At 32.7% G+C, this 27359-nt stretch overlaps 1 protein-coding gene across 2 annotated transcripts in view; it reads left to right on the forward strand.

The window, feature by feature from the left end:
• Positions 1–23246, forward strand: part of LOC123551162 (synaptotagmin-6-like) — a 56448-nt gene extending 33202 nt beyond the window's left edge. For both annotated transcript variants that reach the window (XM_053540691.1, XM_045339884.2), the window contains exons 2-5: positions 16785–17638; positions 18265–18385; positions 19750–19921; positions 20894–23246. In XM_053540691.1, the coding sequence (XP_053396666.1) occupies positions 16785–17638; positions 18265–18385; positions 19750–19921; positions 20894–21122 (1376 nt within the window). In that variant the 3' untranslated portion in view covers positions 21123–23246. The remainder of the gene's footprint in view (positions 1–16784; positions 17639–18264; positions 18386–19749; positions 19922–20893) is intronic.
• Positions 23247–27359: the final 4113 nt, after the last annotated feature.

The raw sequence follows: 27359 nt of genomic DNA on the forward strand, positions 1-27359 counted from the left end.
AATTTGTGTAAATTAGGGTGAAATATATGGGAAAATGTCCATTTTGGTTTGGACTTACTGTATTTTCCAACTTTCAAAAGTTCTCACGTCAAGGAATGCATTTACCTTGTAAAATGGCCTGCATATATAAAAAGTATAATCATTTCTGAGTGGAACTACATTGGCTATTTTTTAAAATAGGGCCTTACATTTATCTGAGAAAGGAAACAATCAACTCACCCTTCTTCTTTGTTTACATTCTGCATAAAGTTCCGGTCATTAGCTCCTCCTCGGAAGTATCATTGGCTCTTTTTTCAACTCATCTCCTCAAAGAGGACGAGCCAGTGTTTACAGGCCGTGTTATAGAAAATTACGTTTTACTGTTATATTTCTGCGTCAACATTGTGTTGAAGCTTTTATGTTATTGTTAACAAAATGCTCTACAACCAAATAAAAATGCATTCTTAAGAGCTTGAATTTATATCGTGTCTGTTCGACCGTCACAGGCTCTTAATATGATTTTTTTTATTCGAGTATTTAATATTATATTCGTGGTTTCAAAAATAAGAAAGGATGTTAACGTTTAAACACCAACAGGTATGTAATGACGATTGTTTCACTTGTTCTGGTGACTCATTTCTTGAAGTGCTGGGTTGGAAGCTGTAAACGAACATGTTTTACAGGTGAGCTTATAATAAATCAGATGGGTGGGGTTTAGACATTTTTCCATTCTAACGGCAAATTTTCAAAGCGGAATGAAGCAGTTTGGTGACTCTTAGACGTTTTTTAGATGTAGAAAGGGAAAACGGTAAATTCCACAGACTCTCTCCATGTTTCGATTTTTGTACATTTAGTAATTGTAGGTGGATGGGAGTTAGTAGACAATTCATAATTATAGGTAGTGTGGGTGGAGGAAAATCAAAAATCATGGGAAGTGGTGTTGGAGGAAAATAAAAAAAGTAGGGGTGGTGTTTTCTTTTCTTCTTTTTCTTTCCAAAATTGCCTTTCGACCCTCCCATACAATTAATTCTGGAACTGTCCTTAAAACATTCACATACTTTTTTTATCAACTACGCACGATACGATATCAAAGTTTACAATTAATTTACCCTTAGTTATATTTGCTTATTATGTGGTCTCCTTGTAGAACGAAGAACAAACACGTGTATAGATATCAAATTGCTATGGCACGCTTTACGTACTTGGCATCTAACGTCGAAACGTTGAGTTGTACGTCCAAAAATCGGAAGGACAGTTTGTCTTCAACACAATATTGTGAAAAACTGAAAACGTCAAGTTCCCTTTTTTATTTGACATTTCATTTGCAAATTGATCACTTGTGCCGAAATTCAGACTTTTAATGGGCCTGTAGATTTTTAAAGATGTCATTTTCGCGTATATTTGCCGATTTTTAGTCAAAATTTTATATCAGACGGAACATGGTTTGCTTTATCAAATGATAAATGTCCGTTGTAATATGGTGCGATACCACTTACAAACACGCTAGTCCTAATATAAATTAAATAAAGTTTCAAAATGTACAGTTTCGCTGATTTGAAATCATAATTAGGCATTTTAGAGGACTCAAAACGGCAGTATTTCGACATTTTGGCGCCCTTCGTTGTGACGTTCTTGACGTCATCACTGATAAAGCATTGTTGCCAAGACGACGGAAAAATATTTTAGAACCATAGTGCTACAGTTGGACCAAGTTTCATCAAAATCGGAGGGAATGCCATATTTGACGAATAAGGTATCGACCCACCTTAAAGTAGGCCGTTACACGCTAACGTACAAAACGCTTGTTTATTACGCCTTGACAGGGTTCTAAAGACTATTGGAGAAAACGATGATATACACTTCTCCTCTCATAAAATATTCATTTATGTTTTATTATGCCAATAAAAGCAATAACATACAGCGACCATTCAGCGATACATTATTTGCGGATGGATGTAAATGCGATTTCTTGATACAAATCTCACGTGGAACTATATACATGTAATAAAGGGAAGATTCGATATGCTATTTTTATACCCGTGTAAATATCGAAGTTTGCATAATATTAAAAGCCGACAAAAAGAAAAAACAATAAAATGACATAACCGTTGTCTACGACAGTTACATTGTGTACAGAATTCAACTGACTTCATGGAATCGTTATTTCACAAAGATCTAAACGGAGTATTATGATAAAGAAGAAGGATCAAACGACATGACCATACCATTGAACTTGACCGCCAGAGACATAATCATATGTCATACATTTGAAACATGTAAGAAGTAATTCTGTGTTTGTGGCCAGTGCAGACCAAGATCAGCCTGCACATATGAACAGACTGATCATGGTCGTCACTGTTCGCTATTCAGTCAGTAAATTTTAAGTGAATACCCCTTTGAATAATTAGTTGTACTGCCCAAATTAAATGATAAACCAGTCCATTTTAGAAAATTAAGCAGGGTAAAGGTAAAATATATTTTATAAGAATAAACCAGTTCATTATAAGATGCAATAGTTGCGCAAATTAAACTTTGTAACCATTAAATTTCTCGGCGTTGCCATTTTAGGATCACATGGTTGCACCATCGTCACGTGATTTGTTTGGAGGCAGGGATGATTGTTTGACAATAGTCTTGCGTGGTGGTTGTTAAAAGGGGAGCTTACCAAAAGGATACTGACTGAATAGCGAACAGTGCAGATCATGATCAGACTGCACGGATGTGCATGCTGATCATGATCTACACTGTCCGCAAAGGCAGAATCAATCGTTTCCAGCATGAGAAGTTTAAATTTCAGTCACACTACACCGTATAGCGTAAACGGACATCCGACGTATAACAAAATATTCAGTCCGTTTGTGTCCGTTCGCATGCGTTTCTTTTCCGTTTCTCATGCGGCGTCTGCGCTCTTTTTACGGCGATGTTCGTTCCATCCGGTGGAAGGTTTTGAGCATGTTCAAAATTTGGAACGTACACTACCGGACAAAGTTGTCCGTTATTTGTACGGTAGCAATACCCTGATTTGCGTTTTGTTTGTTACTCGTGCGTTCCCTATCCTGTATTTGTTTAGTTCGCATTAGTTCTTGTCCGGTTCGCCTCCGTTCTTGTCTGATGGTCCTGATTCACGGCCGGACTACTACTGGACATGCAACGGATGTAACGTATGTTCAACGGACGATAACTGACAAGAACGTTTTGTCAGTTTTTCATGCGTTGCGCTTACGTTTTACGCGGTACAAATCCGTTGCTAGTACGGTGATATCCGTTAGTTGAACGTTGTTCGTCCTGTATATGTGCGTTAATCTTGTGGTCATCGTGCGTTTTATGCGCCCCATACACAGATCGCGAAAGCACCGAGCAGCAGCTGGGGATGCATTTCGTCACCGGATAACTCTCTGTCGCAATTTTTCTACTCGTTTGGCGTCCGTTTACGCTATACGGTGTAGTGTGACTGACACATAAGTAATGAAACCGGCTAGGTGTTGTTGGGGTATAATCTGTATTTCTATAATGATCAATATCGAATTAAAGGAAACTGTTTCTGTCTGCATATATTAAGAATAAGGGAAACTGTTTCTGTCTGCATATATTAAGAATATGGTATAAATAAAGATAACAGGTTTCTCCAAATAAAAGATGTGGCATCATATTCGGCTTTCAAATGCGTGTCAATTGTTAATATATATAACATTTACGTTACAAGTGTACGTTACTCTGCCTTAAGACTTTCTCTCTACGTTACTATGTTAAGCTCGCAGATAGATTCAGATCTTTTCCTGTAATTTGAACTTATATACATATTTAGCAGTTTTCGATTATCTTAAGCTTCTAGTGAATATAACAGATCATAATATACAAGTATGATAACAGTAATTTTGAATGACGTTTTGGTTGGAAATTCCCTAAACAAATACAGTTTAAGTAATACATTAACGGAACATAAAGCCTTTAGCTTTAACTATATGTCTTTACATGTTTGGTTTGTTCTTGTTACGCTGAGTTTTACTTTAATAATACTGTTGTATAGTTTCGTTTGAGGAAGGCTGAGCTCTTAGAACGTTACCAAACCTACTTGATATTTGTCATTATTCGTAATCACCAACATACTGAACTACCCCACAATTTAACACAGACTTTGGACGTCAGATAGGAATTCAAGAAGTATATCTTTATACTCAGTGTTGGTCTAATGGAGCTGTTTGATTATAGTTTTCTCTGTACGTGCCCTTAATTATCTGAGTATACTTCAGACAGAAAATCATAATATTACTGCTTGACATTTAGAAACGAAGAATTTTCCCATGTGATTGTACGGGAGAATCAAATTTGTGAATTAAATATTAATCCAGAAAATTCTGAATTGCTCATTAATTATTGAACTTTTTTGCTTCCTGTTTTCACTGTGTAGGGTACTAGTAAATCTGTAAATCGAAAAAAAAAGTTGATAGTGCTTACAATTAAAATTCATTTACCGTTTTATTTTTTCGAATAAAGGTATATTTTGGACATTTAAGATGTTTATTTGACTGAGTAAAACGTGGAACAGTAAATATACTCAAAAAATATTTTAGATTCTTAATATACTTGTTAGAGTCATTGTTTGCAGCTTGTCATCGACCTTTTCTGTTTTTATTGGCATCATTAAATAGATGTTTTCAGGTGTTTCTTCAGTCAATGGTTGGACTGTATTAATTTCTTCGCTAACTGTGAAAGGTATTAGTGAAATCAGAGAATCATTAGATATCTCAGACACTTTTGAGAGTTTTGATTGTGTCGTATATTGCAAAATTCTCACCAATATATACCGTCATACACATATAAAGGGTCTAAGGAACGGAAGGATTTCCGTATTTCAATTCTACTTCATATATTAGTGTTGTATAGAACCGGGACATCCACCAGACGTGTACTTGGTTTTGTATAGAATCGGGACATCCACAAGACGTGAACATTTGTTTGCTAAGACTTGTATTTAAATGGAAATGAACGAATAGTCAAACAAAATTAGGCTAAAAGGTCCAAATGTTATAGAGAAACCTAGATAACTGTAGAGAAACTTGTTTCATTCAGATCGTACTTAATGAACGTTCAAAACGTTTTATCGACATTAGGAGCAAGCTGAGGTCTGTATAATAAGATTGTTGTTGCACGTGAACTTTTTTTATGTCTCCTTTTTACAATCTGTTAAGTAAAAATAATCTCTTTGAAAACGTACTTGACGTACAAATAGCGTAAAATAATTCAAATGCTGACCTCTTTAATTATGTTTAACGTAAAAGCTTGGAATTTAATACATGATATTTTTATATATATATTATAGAAATTTCATATCTTACTGATCAGATAGCCTGATATTCCAAATATATCTTTGCTGTATTTTGTTAAATGCATTTTATCGCATATGTATGTAACGTTGTTTAGCGCGTTGGCGCTATTTTTCACGCTGACGTTACGTCAGTTCCGCTATTTATGTATTACCCTGATGAAGCCTTTCGGCGAAACGTCGGTATATTACAATTGTAATAGTCTTTCGTGTTTGGTGATATTTTTCTACTATATTGTAACTGAATAAAAACTATCGACATCAAAGGAATATCAGGGAAATGTTCTTTGTAGCCTTTGAAAAGGCAGTTTCATGGCAGTTTTTCAGTTGCCAACAAAATATCTTCTACGTAGAGCGGGTTAGGTAAATTAGGTTTATTTAAATGACAATTGCTTAATCATGGACCAGTTATTCCAATATGTAAACATGAAACTTTAATTTCAAGCCCCTTAGATATCATTGATCGAATGATATGAAAACACGATTCCAAGAACTTGCGGGACTAATTTTGTTATTTAAATGTCAAACGATATAAAAGTCTCACTTCGTGATTGCTCGTATTTGCTTAACAATTTGTGTTATTTGAGATATCACGGCCTGTCTTTAACTTCACATCATGTCAGCTTTAGATAACAAAAATATTAAAATTTTTTAGCTAAACTTCCAAAGCCTAGGGAGAATATTCTTTATTTTTTGTTGAAATTTTTGTACTGAAAAAAAAAAGAAAAAAAAAAGAAAAAGAAAAAAGCATGTATTATTTTCAATGTATATCTCCTCCGATCCAAACGGCTTGTCAATTAGGTTCTTTTTTTTTGCCGAACGGATGTTGGCATATTGCATAGGACAATGCTATAAAGCCATGTTTTATACAGTTATTGACTTATGTTCAGGTCAATTTGTGTTTTACAGGTGCGTAAAAACACATATTGACCTCAACGTAAGTCTATAATATCAAACATAAATGATTTTAAAGAGAATATTATCAGCAAGACGTATATGTTTATTCAATAATATTATGTGCCTTTCTCAAATGCACTCATTTGACTGACCTATATTTCATACATATATGAAAAAGTGATGTCAGAAGAGTCATTATTACTTTTGCGGGTCAATATCGCTTTTTGAGGACCTGCACGTGCACCCCTTTCGACCAGTCAAATGAACACATTTGAGAAGGGTATATAATATTATTGAATAAATATATACGTCCTGCTGATAATATTTTCTTTAAAATCATTTATGTTTGATATTTACGGTACATCGCTTATCATTGGCAGTATCTGACTGGCAATTTACGTTGTGACCGAAAAAGCGTGGAGCAAATGTGCAGTACACAAATTGTTTTTAGTCTAATTGATTACAGAAAATAATAAAATTAATATCGTTTCTCTTATTCTTTATTTTTATGCAGCTGTACCTCATAAAAATATCTTATATCTTACACATCTTCGTGACGTCACTCAGTACACAAACACAGTCACGTTAATATATATCAAACTACGAATGTGCTTAACATATTCATCCATACCGGTTTTTAAAAACAAATATCCATGAAAATGCATAAACATCGTTTTAAGAATAAGCAACTAGATGCCTGAAGGTCAGAACTGAAAAAAAAACAACATTGAAGTTGCTGTAATATAAGTGAAAGCAGAATAAATTAGTTAAATCAGTTAGATTGAAATAATTATCGGTGGTAATGGACTGTTCATAATTGGGAAGCCCATTCGAAAATGGCAAACGGGATTATAAAACTATCTGTTCAGTTTTATGACATTTTTACAAATAAATTCCAGTTTTGAAATGCTCATATATCTGTCATTAAGGTAAAACATTCATCTTTTTGCCGATAGTTTACCCTACAATTACCTTTCATATTTATATTTTTTGTGTGTCGGGAGTAACTGTTATATGAACTAGCGTTAACGTATTTTACTGTAATACTGAAAATAGAGAAAACGAAAACTGCTTTCCATTAATAATTCACGAAAATTTGAGACAACAACTGTTTTAATTGAATATCTATCTGATTCTGTTTCGCTGGCGGTATAATCTATACTCTAACAGAGAAAATACTGTTATCATAAATGTCAGTTAGCACATATCTCTGTATAATTCCATATAAAAGTTTTAGAGACATTCAGTAATGTGAAAGATGATCATCTGCTGTGGGAGTTTTGCAGTAGGCCAGCGGTTGGTATTATTAGAATCTATTGCGTCATGCGTCATGCTGGATGCAAAAAGAAGTCGTTTATTGTAAGACAACGAGAACAAGTGATTTAGTTTATCAATTAAAACTTTGGTAGGTAAGTTACGCGGCAATTATATTGCAATTTTCCGGTAATGTTGTCATAAATTAGCATTGTAGAAGTATGGTGAATACTGGATAGGTTTGCGAGAATTCGCATTTTACATGTTTGAGACAACTATCAATAAAATGAGCTGATCGAAATATAATCATATAATGGTGATTTGCACATTTCTCGAGGACTTTCCGTTCATAAACTTGTATATTTCTATTCAATAGCTACAGACTAGATTGTTGTATTTCAATAATATTTGATTAAAATCCAGTCGTTGTGTGAAAAAGGTTGCTAAATGAGTTCGGAATGCAATGGAAAATCGGTCCTATAAAACAGATCGTCATCTTTAGGTTTGTCTGCAAAACATACTTTATTGTGAAGTTTTGCGTGATTGTTTGCGGGAACTTAACTGTATCGAATGAAAACAGTTGAAATTAGATGAGGGTGTTGAAGAAATACTAGTCTTGACGTCATAAATCAGTTATGAAAAGAAATATGAACGGCATGATACAAAAAGACTCAGGGTGATACGAGATATACCATTTGTGACATAGCACGTGTTATGAATAGTTCATTATCAGGCGTCAAGTTTATTCTTTGTTGAATTTTGAAAGTGAGGAGATTACGGAAGAAGGATTTCACATCATTTGATCTAAGGACTTTCCGTTCATAAACTTGTATATTTCTATTCAATAGCTACAAACTAGATTGTTGTATTTCAATAATATTTGATTAAAATCCAGTCGTTGTGTAAAAATGGTTGGTAAATGAGTTCGGAATGCAATGGAAAAACGGTCCTATAAAACAGATCGTCATCTTTAGGTTTGTCTGCAAAACATTCTTTATTGTTTATTTGCGGGAGCTTAACAGTGTCGAATGAAAACAGTTGAAAAAGATGACAGTGTAGACGAAAAAGTGTTTGACATCATAAATCGGTAATGCCAAGAAGGATGAACGGTATGATACAAAACGACGCAAGGCGTTACGAGGCATACCATTTGTGACATAGCACATGTTATGAGTAGTTCACTAACAGGCGTTCAATTTATTCTTTGTTGCATTTTAAAAGTAAGGGTATTATCATGATTACGGATGAAAGATTTTACATCATTTGAGCAGACCCATGAAGAGAAGGCTCGTGTAAAAGCAGCCAAAATCTCTTTAAAAATTTTGCCTCCTGCAATAACGGGAGAAAGTTCTTGGTTACTTATGAACATGTACGTAGAGTACATAAATGTTATAAAGTACTTCAAGAATAGTTATAGACATGTAACTAAAACTTTAATCAGTGCGAAGACGATTTTTTGTGCTGTTTGTTTTACATGTGATAGAATTCAGTCATATCAAAAGGAAAGGCTTCACATTTATATTTACTGCCAGAATATAAAACTAAGGAAATGTTATGTAACAAAACGTTCAAAGGTGTATTTTCTCTACATGACATGAGCTTGCACAGATCAGAACCAGTAATGATTTTTATCTTATCCCCCATATTTATTAGATATACATGTAGTTCAAACAACCTTCAGCCTTCGTATTGCACATTTCTAAGGATTAGACATTTCTTTTAGAGAAAGTTGTATTGCACAATTCATTCATTGATTCATAAATAAAATAGCCCAACTATATCCATTACCAACTTTTAATAACATCGATCTATCGGAAAATCGATAAATTTACCTATATAAACAAAGAAGGAAAAAAATACTTAAACTTAAATAGAAAAAGTTCTATTTGGAAATCAAAAATTCGATACCCCACAAATTAAAGTTTAGTTTATTCCGGATATTATGAATATTTTTTTAAAAAAAAATATTTTAATATTTGGTTGGTCCTTTTTGACTTTAAACAGACCCACCTCAGTTCATATAGACTCTGTAGGAAACGGGTAAAAAAAACTGACTTTTTCAAATATAATAGATAAAATGAGATATTTCCGCAAATAATCAAAAAATCGATACCCCTAAAAATGTAGAAAAATTATTCAATTTTCGTTATGTGTAATTTGTTTTAAATTTTAGAATGGTTTGTTTGGTCCTTTTTGCATTTTATTGTGTACAGTGAACATTTCTTAAAAAATTCCGGCTTCTTCCGCCGTTATCCGTAAGTACTCGGAAGCTGTTACGGAAAATATTGTCGTCTGCTAGTCTGACTTTGTCAGTACAAATTGTTATAGCGCAAAGCCTATGAATTGTAGGCAACTTCACATTGAAAATAAAAATAAAAAAAATCTGAGATTGTAATTAGACAAATTAAAACAAATTAATTGTTGAACTCAGAAACGCCGAAACCTAGATCCGCTGTCGTTTAAAATAACGCTATGGAGGATTTAGTATTCAATTCGCATTTAATATACAAAATGCTTTTAATTTTCGTCGCAAAAAATACTTAAAGCAACCGATTCTTACGTGTTTCCATAAAATATAGTCCGTCAGTAATTGAGTTTCAAAGTATTCTTAAAAAATATAGCGATGATTAATTTCCAGATACCTATATTATTTTTTGCCGATCGATCTGGAGACTTTTTTTTATTGCCGCGGCGGTCCGGGTCCGATCTCCGACGCGGTCATCTTTTTTTCTTCATATGGGATTTTTTGATAATTTTGAAACAAAAAAAAAAAACCATTTTCTAGTCTTCATAATATAGCCAAACTTTAATTTGAAAGATAGCCTTGAAGAATTGATAATTCTGCTTCTTTCCGAACCTACTTTGTATATATTGTTCTGTATTCTTAAATTAATGCGTGTTTTTGGCACATTCTTTAATCATTCGTTTTAAAGAATTGCGATATCTATTATTTGTTTAGTCTCAAGATTGCACACAATCACATTAAGCATAAAATGATTTTATTGTAACAAATATCTTAATACCCCTTGACTTTTATTGTGTATTACAATATTGCCTAGGGGTAACCAATATCCGGTCAGTGTTGTTTCAAGGCGGGTCATAAAAGATATGTTACCTCACTTACTATAAGTGATAGGTATTTTTATGGTTTTTGCGTTGTAATATATGTCTTTCACTTTCTTCTGTCTTTATATAGTCTTTTCCCTTTCTATCAGGATTTTTTTTACGATTTTTACTCTTATTTCATGAATCGTATGACAGTAGGAAGAATCAGTACAAATTTAGAATTCGCACCGTTAATAGAGTTGTTCATTGCTAAGGTAAAAGAGGTCATTAGAATCACTAAATAGTCCCTTATAAACGATACAAAATTGTTTTAAATAACAAACATAATATCTATTTATAATTAATGCAGATTGATGTGCTTCAGTACAGGAATCATTATCAGCAACGACGATATTAGAAAAGTGAAAGTGTGAAATATATCGAGATATCGAGATTACTACACTATAATTAATGAATTGTTGTTCCATAGTTATTCGTCTATTTTCTGTGTAATTCTTATCAAAACGTCGTTATCTAATTTACCATACTATGATGCTAATAAACCCACCAGGTCTTAAATGTTACCTTAGAGTTTTTTTTCATACAAATTACATTAAAATATAGAAACCGGCAGGTATTTGAATGTTGAAAACATCACCTTTCAGTCAATTTAATGTTGCAATTTAATCATTGTAGAATTACCAGACCTCATCTTTATACGAAGTTTTGTCATGCCTATCCTAGTTTTAGGATTATTTATTGCATGAAAGCATTAAAACAGGAACAAATCTGGTTAACTTTTATCACATAAGTTATTTGAAATTCTCATTGCTTGCCCTTCCCTTACCATGATTTGCAGATGTTCCTTAGATTAGTTCAGCATTGCTGCTTTTTTTTTAATTTCATTACAGATTGCATTCTAAAATGCTTAAAATCTGTAACAAAGGATAGGTAAGATTTTAGATATGAGAGTAATATCACATCATTGTTAGAAGTGTGGTGTAATGTGTAGATTTCTACACTAAGCAATACATTTTTACCAACATGTGTAATTACGCGAACACTATTCTAAAAATAACACACAGACATTTCGTCATTTGTAAAACCATGTTAACCAAAGGAAAGGCTGCGACTAAATACAGAGTTGGTGCGCTTGTGATATATTACAGACTCCGGTATATACCGGATTAACTAAATTTGAACGAAAATATCTTAAATGTATATATTGTGTAACCATGGTGATACTAACCCTAACCTTTAGTCAGTATATTATGCATACTATACACTAAATGCGTGCAGACATGCAAAAAATGAGTAATTTTGCGTGCGCTCCAATAGATAATAATTCCGGGCATGCGCAGAAACGGCTGCACCAACTCTGCAATGAGAAACTTTCCAAAGAAAAAGACTGTTGTAAATTACGTTTAATTATTGTGCTGGTTTGTGTAATATTTTGATTCTAAAAATTCTGCACATAGTCTCTTTCCTCTAGATTTTTTTCTAGAAAAGAAGTTATGTGAAACTGTATATAATCTGATTATCGATACAGAATATAATAGTAAGTAGAAACGTTTCTCGAAATTCAGTGTATATTTATATCAGCCATTTCCTTTTGCAGTTTAAACTTACGACCAATTCTCGCCTTTTTAGCAAATTAATAACAGTTTTTAAAAACACAATCCACGTTTTTGCTCTTTTGATTGATTTGGATATTACAAAGGCAATATAATATACCAGCTATAGTACGAGTGAACAGTTCAGTAAATAATCAATATGAAGATAATTAATAAGTAAATAATTAATAAGTAAATAATAAATGACGCTGAACTATTATTCCATGCTATATTGTACTGCGTGAACGTAACTAACATGCTTTTGACAGTTTTTATTTTTCGTAACAGAGTTCAAATGTACTGTTGGAGAAATATATAGTTGTGGATCAACATTTTTCCTCATTTGGCGTATTGTATAACTCGATATGACAAGCTAGCGTATACGTAAATAGAAATCTTGCTTGTGCTTTCAGTTTCTGTAACCCATGATACTCTCATTTAGTTTTCCAGTAACAATTCCAACACAGTTTGTGTACATATTTTCTAATTATTCTTTATGTACTCATAAAAATAAAACTTCTAATTATATATCCTATTAAATGTCGGATTTTGATTACTTAATTTGGAATAATTAGCAACTTTTATGTTGTCTTAAAATAAAATTTGCACGCTGAATCTCATAAAAAACAAGTTCAAAGATCGAATAGTAGCCCCCTTCTAAAACGCAAAAATCTAAGACAGTGATGATCATTGTCTTTTACGCAAAAATACGAAAACAATGTAAAACAATTTGACAAGGGAAAAGCAAAGAAATAAAGGAACGGTCTTGAACACCGCCCAAAATCATTATGTAATTACTACATTTGGGATCAGTGATGCTTTACATCAAAAGAATTGTAAAATATATAATAAACTGAATGTTAGTTACATTCTTATTTCCCCAGTGTCCTGCAGAACCGTGTATTACAGCTCAAATAAAGATGATTTCAGTAGTAAAACTGTAGAATTACTTTATTAGCTCATTGCCAAACAGAAGCTACTGTAATATCAGACTACCACGGTAGTATTTTTTTCTGATGAGATGGGTTATTTTCCGTCGTTGTTGATAATGATTCCTGTACCGAAGTATATCAACCTGCATTATTCAGTAACACGTATTATGTCTGTTAGCTAAAATAATTTTGTATTGTTCAAAACGGACTCCACCAAACCGAGTCTGCTGTTATTCTTTTTGGTTGCATTCCATGTTTCCAAGGGATATTTTGTTTACTCTAATCTCCTGGTAATACTCATACTTTTTTGTACAGTTACCTAAATTCATTATTTTTCCTAGGACATGCAATTCCCATTTTGACGTAGCAAGCAAACAAAAACCAAGAATACATGTTACATGTCAAATATATGCATGGTGGCTTTTAATTTATCAATATGATTTAGACAAATGTATTGATATAATATTAATATTTAGTTTTATTCGACACGGAATTATTAGAATTCATCAGCATATACATTTTGTACAACAAAGAACAAAAATGAATTTATATCTTTTAAGACTTTTGATAAACTTAAGCTGGTCAGGTGAAATCTCAAACTCTGACAGTTAAAAACTGTCAATACAGAAATTGTCAATTTTGACTCAGATATTATAAGATGATTATTTTTAAAGGTCGAATATTTCCGTTTTAATAAGAAAAATAAAGAAAGCATATACATATATAGTAAACTGGATCGCTAAGCTATCATTTCACATAAAAATATAGAAAGTCGACTTTTCACTCGAGGTACCCATTATCAGATGGTCAACGAGGCATACTTCCCGGTTTAAAATCATTTTATTCACTGTATCATCATCATTATGTTAATCATACTGCTAGTTTCACTCAAAATGGCTTTCCTAAAAAGTAAAAAGTCTCATGCGAAGGACATATATGTCATGCATGCTGAGTGCATTTTCCATTTGTTTGTCATTTATTGCGAAAGTTAATTGCAAAATGCTATCTCATATGCCATTTATCTGTCGAGGTTTTATTCAATCATTTTACGCTTCCGTTGTATTGGAGATTATTGTGCGAGCACGGATTCCCGTGCATAGAACTTTGCCATCGTGTCGTTTAATGTTCTGTCGTATTTGTCTCGCGTCAGTTCTACATTTTAATTTCGTACTTTATGCAGCTGAATATGAATTTGCAGTTACTAAAATATAGAAAGGTTGCCTTTCGATTTAAAGACATTTTCTATATTTTCGTATGTTCTCAGTTATTTTCAGATTTACCTATATCTGTTTTATCATACTGAGTTTCAGCTATCATTAGGGAATGCTGCCATCTCAATTTCTAAGTTATCGACATGATTAGTGCATGAACAGTTTGAAACTTGTATTCAGATATGAGAACCATGAATTGATGCAAAAAAAAAATGAAGAAAATTGTGTAACAAATCGATTAAATACAGTACATAGAATATTACATACATTTAATACAAATTGTAACATAAATTTTACATAGAAAGACACATTGCGACATTAAAAGGAAAACTTGCTTCACATAGCATGAAATGGGAACATATAGAGCTATGAGAGAAGATGTCGGTTTGTTGGCGAATGGATTTAAGAAACTTTTTAAATATAACCTCCATTCACTTCATTCACTATGTATATTTTCTTTTGTTTAAAATATTAAGATCTTAAAAACAAAACATCCATAAGCTGTACATGCTAAGATTAAGATTGTATCACTTTACTAATACTTTGTTAATTTTTTTTATTTCTGCTCTTAACTTTTTCACTATGCAGCCTTGTTTACATGTTGTATTGTACAAATTGATGTACTTTTTTATATGGAATGGAAAATAAACGGGTGATCACTAGATAATTCAATAAATAAATAAATAAATTTTACATAATTCACTTATTTCTTTTTAATTTTTAATTCTGAGAAAATAACTCGGACATATTATAATGTTACAAATATTGCGCATACTTTTATATTTTTTTCAGATGAACGTTTATTTTCTATAGCTGAAATCATGTACAAAAGAAAAAGAAACAATAAAAATTTTGGGTGTAAATACCTTTAATCAGAGATATTTAGATTTATCACACACAAATGTATCATTTCTAGATCAAATATGTTTACAGTTATTATTAATTTTTGTTTGACTCTCACCGTCTTTATTACGAAATATGATTTCCTGACACATGTATACATCTTGCGTATAAAAATACAGTGTCAACCATATAAAATATTGTATTTTCATTACCCTCCGTCTTATGAATCTCTGTTTTCTGTGCATGTGACTTTCATTTACTAGGTAAAACACATTTTCTGCTCTTATTTGTTTCCGCTGACACCATGTGTCCGATGCCATTCGCAACTGTTCAAAATCTTTCATCCGAAACAAAGTGGAATAATTAACAGACCGGCAACTGCGCTAAAGATTGTGTAGTAACATCTGTTTGAAATGCAGTAAAATTGCAATTCTTTCATATACCTATCGTGTTTTAGACATATTAAGGATATTACAAGATTTAAATTTGAATCTCTGGACGTTTCTTTCAATATAACAACAAATGTTAATGCATCTGAGCCGGCGCATAGCAGTACACCGACACAACCAAGCGCCCACATAAGAGTTAGCAGATGTTTTTCAGAGAAATATCGTACTGGTGAAGGACATATTATTAAAAATCGGCCAGCAATCTTGGAATTCATTTTAACTTTTATATACATTAGAATGTTTGTATCATTTTTCGTTTGTAATATTGATGCAACAACAATTGAAACATTGTGTCTGACAATGAATAGTTTCTAAGATATCTCAATACACCACACCGTGAGTAATCAGCGTCACACCAACATCAGACAAAAATCATATATATTTTCCACAATGTCACATTAACAAGCCAACTAGCTGAACTACGTTTCAGCAAATCAATAAACAAAAAGTTCTGCCTCTGGATTTAATGGATCAGTTATGACACAAAGTATTAGTATTGAATTTCAAGCTTATATTGTCAGAGTACATTAAATCGCATGAATATACCGCCAAAAGTATTCCGCATTTGATGTAAATAACAAAAATTTAGACAAAAAAGCAATAACATTATAATACTTTCATTTCATAATACAATGCATGGTAAAAATAGTCAAAGTGAAAGCAAAAATGTATATCTATCATTATATACAATGTATACCAACATACACTTACATGCACGATATAAAGTCATTTCCTACATCTCCATGTAAGCATACTGTTCGGCAAATGTTTTCTGAATAGAACAGAATAGAACATAATCTTTATTACACCCAAGTAATTATACAATATGGGGATTAAACATAATGTCAATACATAATAACATGATAACATGAACTTCCGACAGGCAAATACTACTTTGTACGGAGAAATCATGAATGTATCAGAAATATTATACATCAAGTAGAAATCAGTATTTCAAATATTACGGACACTAGAAGTTGTATATATAGTTTACAAACATTAATTAAATTGCTAAAAGAGGTAATGTCATTTTGTTTGAGTATAATAAAGGATTTGAACGCTTTTAACCCGCTTAAACTCCACAGCAAGGGTTTGCGACTGAAAGTTCACGTGTGAGGCCGCCATGCCGTATTGTGTAACTTTAAATGTTGGTTTTCTCTCCCTTGTCTTATGACCCTACTATTGATTTCTTGTTTTATACCGAAAACAAAATATATAAATAATATTTTCTTTTTTAGGCATTCCAATCCTGTACCTTACGATTGCGGTGTGCATCTCTGTCACTTTAGTCACTGCAGTCGTCGGCTATGTTTCCTGGGTGTTATGTCGCCGGCGGAAGAAACACACAGTGACCTGGAAGAAAACGTTCAAAGACAATGACAGTTCACCGGAATCAGTACTTGATAGAAACCTGAAAATAAGCAAAAGTACCCCGGAATTAGCAAGTGAATGTGATCAGGAAACGGCAGCATCTAGATATTCTAAAGCTAAATCGTTTTTCAAATCTCTGCGTCAGTCTACAATGCCAACTGTGTCACAAAGACATCAATTATTTCACCGACAGCTATCGCATCAAATTGATCTCTCAAAAATTGAGTTCTCTGTGCAGAGTGCAAAACATACTGAACAGCCAAATCTTGGCGTTATCAAGCCCGAACTATATAAACAAGCTTCAGTAGAAAGTGTTAGATCTGAACATGCTGTTTGCGGCCAGCTACGTTACAGTCTGCAGTATGACTACGAACTGGAGCAATTTAATGTCGGTGTAATTCAGGCTGACAATCTTCCACCGAAAGATTTCTCCGGAACTTCAGATCCCTACGTTAAAACATATCTTCTACCTGATCGTAGGCAAAAATTCCAATCAAAAGTTCATAGAAAGACTTTGAATCCGGAATTTCACGAGAAGTATATATTTAGTGTGCCGTTCGCGGAACTAGGAGACAGAGTGCTACAATTTAATATTTATGACTTTGATCGTTTTTCTCGCCATGATCTAATTGGTACAGTGACAGTTCCGGATGTTGTGCCTGAGGGTTGTCGGCTGACGACAGAAACATTTTTTGTTCGAGATATACTATCGTCATATCAGGTTGGTATTACGTAGTTGTTTCGCTGAAAAGGATCAATATTGCTTAATAGATTAGAAAGAGATAATATCAGTTATGTTTTTATAATGGCAAACCGTTTGCACAACAATTTTCATAACTCATGATATGCTTGGCTTTCACAGTGACGAGGCATATGTGTGATATGAGGTTTCAAATTTGAAAACTACTTCACACGGTGTCACGCATCTTATGATGCTTCAAACTAAAAGAATAACTTTTGGAAAGTGTTGAGAAATACCATTCAGAAAGTATTTCAAGTTAAGTGAAATTCCAATCAGATGAGTGACATTTGTTGCATTGTTTTATAACAAGAAAATATGTATAAAACATATTTTTATTACAAAGTTTACGGTTTAAGATCTTGGAAAGAAACCTTGGGACTTCAAAATAGTAATGCAGTTATGAAGTTGTTGTGTCGGACATTAAATACTAGTATTTTCTACTATTTTTTTTTTGTATGAAATTCTATCGTATAGAGTGAAATTTGTTAGAATAAAAAGTGTTTTATGATAAAAAGTAGTCTGCATAAAATATGCGTTAAAATATACTTTCATTAATTGTGTGCGTATATCGTGTGTATGTTTTAAAATCGTAAGTATATTTACAGGAGAAGTTCGACCTCGGCGAACTGATGCTAACATTGTGTTATTTACCGACGGCAGGCCGTCTCACACTTACGGTTGTAAAAGCCAGAAATCTCAAAGCAATGGATATCACAGGGTCATCAGGTATTATTGGCTACTGTATGGATTAGTAAATATGATGCTACACCTATGAAAAAAGTAAACGTTTGTTATTTAAACATTCAAACTCTTCAAACTTCATTATCAGACTTGAATTTTTGTAGTATCAAATATGTTTATGAAATAGAAAAAGTGGAAACTTCACAGGTCTCTCATTCGATATATCTAACATCTTTTAAAATATTAATGATTGGGCATCTTGGTAACAGGAAATGCAGTGAAGAAAGGTGTGTAGTAACATCGAAATGACTTGTTAAATTGTGCCGGTGTGATCGTGCTCGTGCTCGGAATTCAAAAATTAAAACATCGGATAGAATACGGTATGAAGATATTGCGTAGTAGTTTTTTCATTGGATCAGCAAACTCCCATATAGGGGAGATTTTTAGTGTATTTTGATAGGTAAAGAAACATGGTTCCCACGACAAGCTCATAACTCAAACTCAAATTATCTCATCGATCACATTTTGGCACATTTGAAGAGAAACATGTGAAAACTCTCACAGAAAAATAATTTACTTGAACTGGGTATGTATGATCTGGTTATCGGTAAATATTTCACAGCTATTACCTTACAGCTGCTTCTTGTTAATAGTTGTTAATTGATGTGGAATGGGTCAAAACAGCATACGCTTTGACAGAGTTTATAGTTCACATGCTTGTGATCTATTCATTTTATGACCTTATGATTGTGATATTACTAAAGCAACGGTTGTTGTGGTTTATCTTCTTTTATATTTTTATTAAAACATTATGAAAACATCCGGAAATGTGTAGACAGCTAATTAGTCTTCCCGAATAATTTAAAGAACGATGGGTGTAAAAGTCAAAACCAGTATACAAGGCCTTAGATTACACAGAGGAAAAAGCATTTCAACTATTTAGGCAGTCACATATAGGAATACAATATTTTTTCCGCAGTCATCTTTCTTGACCAAAACCAGCTATAGTTAGGAAAGCAATAAAAAGTAAAATCATGAAATTAACTTTAGAACATACAAAGAAAAGAAAGCATTCTAAATCATATCAAGGTTTCCAAATCTATAACATTTTAAAGCAATCCGTTTACATTTTTTGACAATAACATATCTCATCTTGTGTTCAATAAGCAACTTTTGTAATGTTGGCACTGTAAATAAACTAGCTTACATATGGACACTGTAAATAAACAGGCTTGCATATTGACATCCGTTACAGAACAAGTACACCATCCGTGACACTTTAGACTAAAACATCTTTATAGGTTTAAATAAATATGTGCATCAAGTATCATTTCTATTCTTAGGTCTTAATGCAAAACGTATGTTATATGTCAATAAAGATATCAATTTGTCTTTCACCTTAACTGTAGATCCATTTGTGAAGGTGACACTAGTTTGTCAAAACAAACGAATCAAGAAAAAGAAAACGTCGGTGAAGCGGAACATCCTCAATCCTGTCTACAATGAAGCGATGGTTTTTGATGTTCCACAAGAAAACGTAGATGACGTAGAACTTATCGTTAAAATCATTGATTATGACAGGTAAACGTCAGAAATTTTTATGCCCTCTTAATCGACGTTGATTGCGTTTTAGATCTTGTCTTTTTTCCAAACTTGTTTTCAATAGTCAGTCAGGATTTGCTTTCATATGATATACTTTTCGTTCTATATTTCCAAACGATTTTCTTACAGTTTTAATTAGTAAAATTAGCAAATTGTAAACAGGTGAGATAATTAATAATTAAACTGTGCATGTTGTATATTTACTGTGTAACACCATATTCCGTAACCAAGTGTTGAGGCTATTGTTCCTATTGGTTGCATTCTTTGCTTCCGAGGGATCTTTTTACAGATTTTGTTGATCTCTAACATATGTTATTTTGAGCTTTTTCATGGACCGCTTTTGTTAATATTTAAATGACATTTAGCTGGCTTGCGTAGAGTATGCAAATATCCTGAATTGATGCATTAGTCTTGATATCATTATTAAAGTTCCTTTTAAGAAACATTATCAATAGATGGATTTCATAGCATTTTATCTGAAATTGGTATTAAAACAGTTCAAGAAAAGTTTAAAATCTACGCGAACTTTGCTTCAACGTAATTTTAGCCAACTCGCACGAATGAAATAGTAACTTACTACGTCATACGATGATTTATTATATACTTTTCATTTGCTAAGCAGTTTTTCCACATCGAAAATACTTATTCAATAATATCTGTTTAATTTGGCTTTGATGGTGTTCTAAAATAACAGTATTGTTGGAGAATTTTAGGACAAACCTCACATATCTAAAATTCATTAATTTTAAAGAAATGAGAAATTAAATTAGCAGATGGCATTTGAGGTTACATCCTGATTGCTTGTATATTTGGTAGTTCTGAGATATTGCAATATAATTTGAAGTGTTTTGTATCATTTACGAAATTTATTTTGTCTGATTACGCAGAAGCGTTTTATTTGGTTAGCAATTAATCGAAATGTTGACAAAACTATGACGTTTTGCTTTACAGAATTGGCCGAAATGAAGTTATGGGATGCTGCGCTGTTGGTCCTCGTTATGTCGGTGTGGGACGCGATCACTGGTTTGAAATGCTTGAAAACGCACGGAAACCTGTAGCTCAATGGTATACATTACAAGAGCACGTACAATATTCAGACTATAAAAGTGGTGGTGGTAAAGGGTGTTTCCGGTATAGACAGACCACAGTGGACTCTACGTGTAGTGAAGATACACAATGAATATGATACAGACAAAAACCATTACGTCAACATAATATTCGTCTGCAGCATTCATTTGCCATATTAAATTTTATTCGGTCATCACAGCAGAAGAAATATTCATTTAGATAGAGGTACAGTAATAAACCATGTGTATGAAACATCAGGGTAAAACTTTAAAAGGATGTTTTAATACGATCGTACGCTATTGAAAGAAAAGTTTTAGGACAGTTTAATTATAATGTACGTATATGCCAGCTATTTAACAGTTAAGGAAGAAGTGATATATACAGTTTACATAATAACGATCAAAAGACACTATAGGTGAAGTTGCTTGAATTTTCAAAATCGGTTACAATAACCAATGATTATATAGAACATGTCTGACTTAAAATACATCTGCGGGATTCAGAGTGACTTGTGTTGTAGTGTGGCATAGAAAAATAAGATGTTTTCTTTCTGGATGGAACCGTTCTATCATTAAACAAAATGTTGTTACTTGATAAATAAATCAAGTTTTGTCATTATATTTTTCTATATATTTGTCTAATGATTTCACTGTTGTAAGTTTATTGATTTACTTAATTTGTGAAGTGAAAACTTGCCCGCTTTTAATATGTTTAAAAACACCTTGCTGTTTAGTAATGTGGATATAAAGATTTTTAGTATGGGATGTGTATAACAGAAGCACTTCGCAGAAATAACACTTTAGGTATTGTTTTTACTACGGTGATTTAGCAAAATTAATGCCATATTTCCATTATGAGTTTTATTATTTTGATTTTTTAAACAAAATCTGTAAAAAAAAACAACACAAAACAGTAACTTTCTACTGGCAAAATATTAAATATGTCTTTAATTTCAACTTCATGTAACCGGCTATAGTCTTTATGAAGTTATAAGTGTTTGTTTCACTAAATGGAAGCCAGCCACACTAATGTTTTATTGGTGGTTTACATAAGGTTCAAAACGTTTTATTTGCGTTTCATATGTTACCTATACCAGAGGGGTTAAAAAGTTTTCTTGGTGTTCCATACATTACCGATACACGGGGGATCAAAAAGTTTTCTTTCTGTCCAATATATTTCCTATACCAAGGGTGATAAAACATTTGCTTTTTGTCTCCTACATTACATTACGCAGGGTGATCAAAAATTTCACGGTGCCTCTTATATTACCTATGCCAGAGGGATCACATCTTTTCGTGGTTTTTCATACAAAACTCATACCAGAGTGATCAGATATATTACCTATACCAGGGACATCAAAATGGTGACTTTGTGTTTCATATATTACATAATATATCAGTGGGATTCAAAAACTTTTTCTTGTCATACGTTTTTTATTCAAAGTACATGTATTTTGACGCGCTATACGAAGGAATTGACAATAATAATTTAACTGCAATATTTAGATTTTTTTAATGTTGATAAACTGTCGATTCAATGCAAGGACATTTCCGCTATCGTCGCGTTTTCTATGGCATTTCGGCATTTCAGATCGTATTCGCTACAAAGCTATGTTACTGTTAGTAATATCCTGTTTATTTTGCATTGTTTTCACATTTCCTGCTATTGTTACGTGAAACAACGTACGATATTTATCGAAAAATGAATCTTACGTAATGTTGTTGACGTTTGAAAGTACTTCCAGTGCAGTCAGTTCTATGCATTCAAGTATCGCGAACATGGCGTCACTATCCTTGCGGCAGATCAACCATATAATATAAGGAATAAAACATACACACAAAGAATTTGGTTTGTACATTTTTGTTTAATTTTTTTGTGTAGTTCAATGCATGGGAAGCGTTGCGTCCCGTCACAGTATGAAAATTGAAGTGGAATTGAAGTGAAAAGCTGTCATATATTTATCTAACGTCGGCCGATTTCCCTTTGAAGACAATCAAATCATTATTTGAAGTCTTGTTCATAATATATCTGTTCCTGATGTCTTTCAGTGTTGATAAAATTTCAAATTAATATTTTTATACTCCTGTGCATCACGTGTACTACTTTAATTAACTTGCTCTTTCTGGATCACATTCTAGTCTGTTTTCATTTTTATAAGTCCTATCGTTAACCTATTAAAATTTTTATCAGTGTTTTAACTAGTAAATTAGCATAAAATAAAATGTTTTCATGTCTTTTTGTTTTTATATGTTCTTATGAAAATGTTGTGTAATTAACGATTTACAACATGTTGTATGAAATTACATAAAAATATAAATGATATACATTTCTACAATACTTCATCTTTATCTTAAATTTATCTTTTAATATTTTTTGAATGCACATTGAGCTGTAGAATTATTACTTCTTCTGTCTGTCGAGTAAAATGATTGTTCCATCAACAGTTACGAACAATGGTAAAAGATGAACCACAGAAGGCACTAAACAAAATATCTACATAAAACCAGCGTTCATCCCCAGCCAATTCTTATCACCCAAAGTGTAAATTTGGTAAAGGATGGTCAAAAGGAGGCACTGAACCCAAACTCTGCCTTGTGATTCCACTGTTTTAGCTTACGGTAAGAGGGTGTTGTATTTAAATCAGGACAACATCGCATAAAAATTGAGGTTTGATATTTAGATCTACCTTTCAGATGTCTTAGCAGCACATGTATTGCTTCAGTTTGATGACAGCAGTTAAGGTAGTTATGTACGTTTGGGTCAAATTTTTGTCTAAAATGTAAAATTTGATAAAACCCTGATCTTTTAAAACTTCATAATATATTTAGAAAATTCAGCAAATAAGAAAGAATGGGCCGTGTGCGTGATTGTTTGCTAGACAGATTTGAAAAATTTGGACCTTACGCAATTTTTCATAATGGGATTCTATGGGAAAATCACAACTTCCATAGCCTTTTCGAGAACAGATTTTTTTCTACGGTGTAGATTTTAAGGAAACTTCTCGCAGTCATAAATAAACGTATGTTCTTTAATACGGTACAGTCAAATTGATAGGTCCGTGTGCTTGCTTTTGAGATATTTCACCATGATTAAAGTGAACCGCACGATTCAAACAAAGTTTAAGACATCATTTTGAATTATTTAACGTGTTAAATGTTTTAATATCATATTTTAACTTTTGAAAGTTAGTAACGGTGTCATTAATTCATAAAACAGTTTCATTTCCGTACGCCGAAACCATGCTTTCTTCTACTTTTTCCGGATAAATGACGTTACGCCACCAATTCCGGTTTATTAAACGTGCAGAACTACCTTAACTGACTATGAGAACTTGTCTATCCAAGTTAATGTACATGGAGACAGTGTATCTGTAGTATTATCCATGTTATTCAAAATGTCTCGAGGTAATGTATTGTAATGCTAGCCATTCCGACGCTTGGGTTTTACATAAATAACATACCATATCTGAGTTCAGATCATACTTTTAAACGTGATTTAAACCTTAATATTGAGTATTGTTAAAACCAATACACAATGTTGATTTTGTTCAACAGTTCAAACATCTTACCCGATGTTATGCAACATCAGAAGATAAAAGCACGTTCATGTTACCTGAGGCCTCACGTATCATCTTTGTACAGCTGATAGACTTCGACCGATGACAAACAGGGTAAGTATAGCTGCAGTTTGATTGCAATTTGCGCATTCAACAGTCGGAATGGGGTTCCTGTGATTTCACCGATACTGAAAAACTCACCCCCGGTTGTAAGATGACCCTCTTGCTGTAAATGAGGTAAAACGAAACGAACTGCATCTATGTAAGATGCGTGCAGTAATTATTACTTTTTGAACGTAAATCCTTCAAATGGTCAAATTACTTGATGACTCCTATTTTTTCCTTATCAAAATAAAGTCTTAGAAGAAACATTTACGCGATGTATATCGTTGTCGTTACATATATATTGCATCGTTCCACGACAGCAGTAAAATGAAAGCTATCTTAATATCAGCTCTAGCTTATATTTCCCTGACTGAACGTGCATTAAAGCTCATATGGCTTAGTATATGACCTAGACAGAGACAATTATCAGACAAATGAACACGTTCTGAATTCCTATCTCCGCGCAATAAGATATAGAAAAGCATTGTTCTCTTGATAATATTTAATAATTAAAACCACTTATGCAGCTGTATACATTTTTCTTTTATTGACATATGGCCCGATTTTTCTAATTTAAGCGGTGTCAGCAATGGGTTATCTTTCTATAGTTATTCTAAACCTGGTCATTGGGAAAATTATGAGAGATTAGGTCAGCCTCTGACGCGTGTAACAAATAAACCTTACTTAAATATTTGTCGTCAGCTGGAAAAATATATACTGGTGGACATAACGGTAGTGTCATGACCAGCACTTGGAATACTAGTATATTATGTACACTAAAGTTTTCTTTATATTTCATTTTTGTCGTATTTTTGAACCATTTGTAGAAAGAATGCATTTGGTGAAGTAGCGTCAGCCAATAAATATAATTGTGATATACAATATTGTTTTAAAGACACTCTAAGATGATAATGACCTCCACTTTTGTGTGACCTATATCTTTTAACTACTGACCCCCAAAACAATGGGGTTCATCTTCTGATCACTGACAATCAACCTTTGAAAACTGACGCATGTAGGCTAAAGGAATCTTCAGTCATTGATTGAAAACTGATTTTCAGCTCAATGTCAACGCGACCTTGACATTTGATCAACTGACCTCAAAATCAGTTAGGACCGTCTGCCGGTCAAGACCAACCTACTCACCAAGTCTGAGGCCCCTACCTCAAAACATTCAAAAGTAATCAGTTAGAGTCCAGGGAAGTACATTTGGGTATTCTAAGACTTGTAAAAAATTGCGAAATATATAAAATGGTCTGTTAATATTATGTTTGTGTAAAGCAATAAAGTCTGCTGTTGATTTAAAAAAAAACGAAATATTTTGACCAACTCTGTGTTTACCTTACATTATGTATTAGTTACATACTATATGAATTTCTCATTTATGTTGGTTAAGTTATTAATCAAGAAAATGTTAATAATTATAATACTTATTGACATGAAGTTGACATTATGGACGTACAATATCAGAATGACATACACTTAAGCACTAAAGGCTAAAATATGCGACAGGACTTTATAATATCATTTGGCTTTTATTTACCCTATGTTATAAAGATAAAATGGTTCTAATCAATATTTATATTTAGTCCAATGTCATTATGTAACACAAAGTTCAGTTTAAAGATTTAATGTGATGCAGAGCAATGTAAAGTCATTTCGCACATTTTATTACGCGCAATCGGGTAAGTAATAGGTAAATGGTAGTATCTTTTTTCGTATGATTCATGGAGAACATAAGCTGGAAATCTACATACTATGATGATGATGAACGTGACCATTGTCGCTGTTATCAGCGGCACGAGAAGAAAGTAAACTATAGACTTTCTTAAAATAATATCAAGAGCTGCGAAACAATAAATGCTGAATAAATACTTTAATTCTTCTAAACAACATCCCAAGTAACCTGAGTTATATTGCATACTACATTGATGTATTGTACTTAAATGGAGAGAAGAACAATATTTATTAAAATCAATTAATGTTTAAATAATGTTAATGTTTTGAGTTTGATATCGGAATCTGTTCGAGTCATTGACAGGACGTAATACAGGAGTTGTTTACGCAGGCATTAGAATTTAGAGTTTTCAATATGTCGGCATCATGTTAGCTTTGTCGTTGGGTAGTTTGGATATTTAGGCAGGTAAAAAGGATATATAGACAGGTACAGTGTCGACTGTCTGTTTTATAATGAAAACAGTACATAACACTCCAGTGAGTCTTTATGCCGATCGGTCTTATATAATTATATACGATAATTGATTAAATCTGCAAAGACAAACTTAAGTAAATATTTATAAGGAAATATACGAAAATATTATTTTAATTTAAAAAAGCGCAAATTATAAACAACAATAATAGTGCATTTACTGGGATTACAGCGAATGGTTTCATATTGCAATGGCCGGTTTCACTATTCATTTGACAGCGTACAGTTGCATATTACATAGTTTTCTTCTAAGTTTTATTCTGTAAATGTTATTAAATAATGGAAAGACAGTGATAGTCAAATACTAGTTTCTTAGATGTAGGTAGGCTTTGGTAAAAGTGTGACGTGTTGGAAAGAAATTTTCGAGTATATTGAATAGTCTATGGAACTTAAGCAAAATCAAAACATATACTGCTGAAAACGAAAACACATAATTATTTGACTGCAAATGAATGTGTTTTATACATAAACTTATTATT

This window comes from Mercenaria mercenaria, chromosome 4 (genome assembly GCF_021730395.1).
Source record: "Mercenaria mercenaria strain notata chromosome 4, MADL_Memer_1, whole genome shotgun sequence".
In the NCBI taxonomy this organism is placed as follows: Eukaryota; Metazoa; Mollusca; class Bivalvia; order Venerida; family Veneridae; genus Mercenaria; species Mercenaria mercenaria.